At 33.4% G+C, this 4,195-nt stretch overlaps 1 protein-coding gene across 1 annotated transcript; it reads right to left on the bottom strand.

Moving 5' to 3' along the window:
* Window positions 1–1,067: 1,067 nt before the first annotated feature.
* LOC134535903 (uncharacterized) lies at window positions 1,068–3,716 on the bottom strand. The gene is made up of 3 exons (XM_063375274.1): window positions 3,397–3,716; window positions 2,162–2,426; window positions 1,068–1,802 (listed from the first exon to the last, which is right to left on the bottom strand). The coding sequence occupies exons 1-3, from the start codon at window positions 3,622–3,624 to the stop codon at window positions 1,588–1,590; spliced, it is 708 nt and encodes a 235-aa protein (XP_063231344.1). The 5' UTR covers window positions 3,625–3,716; the 3' UTR covers window positions 1,068–1,587.
* Window positions 3,717–4,195: the final 479 nt, after the last annotated feature.

The raw sequence follows: 4,195 nt of genomic DNA, 5'->3' as shown, positions 1-4,195 counted from the left end.
CAGACTTGGAAGCAGAAATTCCGGTGGCAGCAGCACAGAGGCGACAGCAGCAGCTCATAAATCATTTCATTTAGGCATGATAGTTAAGTGTACTTTTGTAATTTTTAAAATGTATGTATTTTTAGGAAAGTTAAGGTACGAAACCTGTGTCCGATATATCAAAGAGAATTTTTGCAAGCCAACGTATCGGCCAAATATGGCTAATGATGCACATGCAACATGTTTTTAATTTTAGTGAACCCATTATTTCATCATGTCAAGTATTTTTTTACCAGCCCTTTCATAATATGTGAAGTCCTTTTCTCTGATTGGAGTAAATAATTGTAACTATACATTTACATGTAGCTATCAGCAGATTTTTGTATTTTGTTTTGTGTTCATGAGATTTTAATATGTGCAAAGATACTTGCAAGTCATTAATTACAGTTAGATTGTACATATAACGAAAGTGCTGGTTCTATTAATTTTATTAGTATAGCTACTATGTAATAAAAATATTACTGATTTTATTTACCATTATGTATTTTACGCATAGCAGTTCTGGTAAAAAAAAGAACGTACACTGATACTGTGCATAATAACATAGTTATAACTGTGGTAATATTTATTTCTACTTTCGAAAATCTGACAACTCTCATGTACCCTTGCAGGATCAGCATTAGGTGTTGTGATGATCATAAACAACAAAAACAGATGGAATTGATGAAAATTCTTGCAACATATTGGCCAAGTTCATCACACTGAAAGTTTCATAAAAATAAGTCTACTCACATCTGAAAAACATTTTTCTTTGTAATAAAACCTACACTTATTTTTGTCTCTTAGTCACTGTATAAGCAAAATTATTTTTTATCTCTAGACATCCCATATGAACAAAATTTTCTGGGCAATAAAGTGCATGTTGTGCTGTCCAATGGTTTTGTAGATAGTATTTAATTCTAAATTTGTGCAATCTTACTTATGGCACAGTGTATAATATAAGCAAGGCAAAATGCCATAGGTTGGCTTCAAAAGTTGCAAATTTTTAGTGTCTGTGAAAAAGTTATGATAAATTATTTTTTTTTTTTTTTTCATTTACTTGAGTGAGGCTTTTCAAAGAAGATCCTTATTGCATAACAATCTTTGTAACTACATAACTTAAAAATGAAAGTACATGATGTATATTCAACAATAGTGTTCTGTTCTTTACAGAATTGTTAAACTGTAAGAAATGGTGTATTATTACTATTTACACAGCACAATGTTTTATAAGTACAATAAATGCATATAATACTATGTGAAAAGTAAGCTCTTACCAAATTTAGCAAAGCTTACATAGCAAACCAAATACTATACATGAATGCGTACATACGTGCTGTAATTAAAGTTTAACTACATGAATACATAGGTGCTGTAATTGAAATTTAACAAAAAATTAGTGATATAAACTTTTATTTTACAATCATGAAATTTTATATCTACCTTGATCATTAAGCAACAGTATATAAAGATAAATACAAATTATATTTATAAAAATATTGCAAGGACAATGTAAAATACTCTCTATCAATATTGAAAAATATACATATTAATATAAAATAGGCTGGATCATTCATTATACAAAACATTTTCCTCAATTTCACCAACACTTTCAATGTTGTTTGTAAATTCAGAACATTGCAAGTTCAACTGTCGTTCGCGGTACATTATATCCAATTTAGTTTTGTATATCTGCACTTTAAGAAATTCCAGTTGAAGTTTTCTCTTCTCTTGCAGAAATGCTTCCTCTTCTTGAAACTTGTTGGTGCGTTTTCTCTTTGCAGCTGAAACAAAAATCATAATATTCAAATGCCACTAAAGACAAAACTTTCATCACTGCTGTTTTCCCTTTTGACTCAAAGTGTCTTTGTTATTGGTAACCACAAATAAAACAATATCAAGTAAACAGTTCTACACTCTCTGTGGTACAAGTTTACAGTGTTGACACAATCGGCAGTCACAAATGTGTTTAGAAGGGAAACACATTTAAGATTTCCTGTCATTTCTCTCGTGTAACTATTTATATGTAACTGCATTCACATTCTCATTAGCTTCTTTAGAATAGATAAAAAAAATTTTTTAAGGGGTTGCCAAGTATTTTAGATCTACATTGACTATGAATAATGGGTACACAGAAATGTACCTTTACTTGTTGGAGTTCCTCCATCCTCATCGAGACTTGCAGGAGTCAACAAAAGATCTTCGACCATCATACTACTCGCATGAAAACTTGAATTTACAGGGACTTCCCTAGATTCTTGTTCAATGGCCCACGTTTCTGGTACATCAAGACTGCACACAACTGGGGAATCTCGTCCCACAATGTCGAGCACGATGTTGTCGACGTCCGTCAGCTTGACATCAATTCCACCAGATGCTCCAGTTTTTTTGGAATTATCCACTTTGCCCTGAAACAAAAAAGAAATGGATGCGGTATTACAAACTTCACTTATTAACTTTATTTCACATAGCAATTACTTATGTTGACTTCCTTTCTGTTATCAAGGTCATACAATTTAACATCCTATTAAGTAAATTTTATAAATAAGTTAGCTCCTTTTTTTTGTTTTTCCTTTAACTAAGTAAATTGAGGCAAAAAAAATATTAGGTGTTGGTCTATAATTTTAATTAGGCTCTATACAATTATGTTATTTCGGTCTATTTCTCTACCCGATACCGACGTGATACCGCATACCGCATTTATGGTTTTGTTAGGTTAGTATAGCCACATTAAAAACTTTTAAAAACATTATGAATGGTTTGTTAGGTTAGTATAGTTACAGTAAAAATACTTAAAAACATCGTGAGTGGTAAAATAGATTGAAATTTTCGGTACGCAAAAATTTACGGTATCGAGTATGAAAATAGTCCCTGTTATTTTAAGCCAAACATTTTTATACACATTCTAAAATGAGAGGCATAAATCCTGAAATGTTAGTAAATAACCAAAACAATATGTTTGTAGCATTCTTCTTCAATTATCATATTTTGATAATAAAATAGTTGTAAGGAGTACTGAATTTAAGTAGCCTAATAAGGAATTGATCATAAAAGCTAATACTGCACATATTTCAATACTACCCAGATCCATATCTGAAACACATCAACATTGTGATACAAAAAATTGTTTGTCATCTTGGGTAGCTTAGGGTAGTTAGGACCTCATGGATTAATATGAAGTACAGTTGTGATCCAAGGAGTTACAGGTTAAGGTTATAAAAACCAAAGATCTTAATCGAATTGAAATATTGGCAAGCTCCACACAATTACAAACAATGGCTAAACATGTACGTACTAAACGTAATATAATAAACAATTACTAGGAAAAACCTAACTTTGTTATAAATAGCAAAGTTGAAAAGATTTTAACATTCTTACCATTGTAGATTTCTTCAGATTTTGCCACACCACATCACGAACATAGGTCCAATCTTTGTTTTCAGAAATCACTCCTAGAGAAGCAGCAAAATCGCGAATTTCCTGCCATGCTGACATCTTATTTTGTTTGGTTAATTTGTCTGAAAAGGCACCGAATAAGATATCTCTGGAGTCTTTGATTTTGTTTAGAAGGATTATTTTGTTAGCTGTTTGCCTTTTGAAACTCATTTTCTTCACTTCACACTTCTAAAAACGCTAACCTATAATCCAAGAACCAAACACAACACGAAAGCGATAAAAAGTAACAAAGTCTTGTGATACTGTGATACGACACAACGACTTGTAAACCTTGACTGCAAGAGATTCGATTTTACAAGTCGCACGTTTTTCATTCAGAAACACTCATAATCCTTACTTGTAGAAATTGTACTTGTAACTTGTAACTTGTAAATTGTAGACTTGTAGTTTTATGAAACAGGCCCCTGGTGGCGTGACTAGTGAAGGAGGGGAGGGGGGTAGCGCGACAGTAGCGCTTCCAGGCGGTGGCGGGGCGAAGCCCAGGTGTGTAGAGGAAGGTCACGATCGCGCCCGAAGGCAGTTCGTTGTCGGCGGCGCAGGTTCGGAGGGTCGAGCGCGGGAACGTACGCGCACGGAACAAGGAGGGAGGTACAGAAGCGCGACTCTTACAGTGGAAACTGAAACCATGTTTCGCGCGACATGTGATGCTATCTGTTGGGTGGGCCCATAACTTTGAATATATATACTTTATAGAAGTCGCCAGCCCAGGTTAAAATTTCTA

Source organism: Bacillus rossius, chromosome 10 (assembly GCF_032445375.1).
Source record: "Bacillus rossius redtenbacheri isolate Brsri chromosome 10, Brsri_v3, whole genome shotgun sequence".
Lineage (NCBI taxonomy): Eukaryota > Metazoa > Arthropoda > Insecta > Phasmatodea > Bacillidae > Bacillus > Bacillus rossius.
The sequence above is the reverse complement of the archived record's forward strand: the minus strand, read 5'-3'. Positions and strand labels throughout refer to the sequence as shown.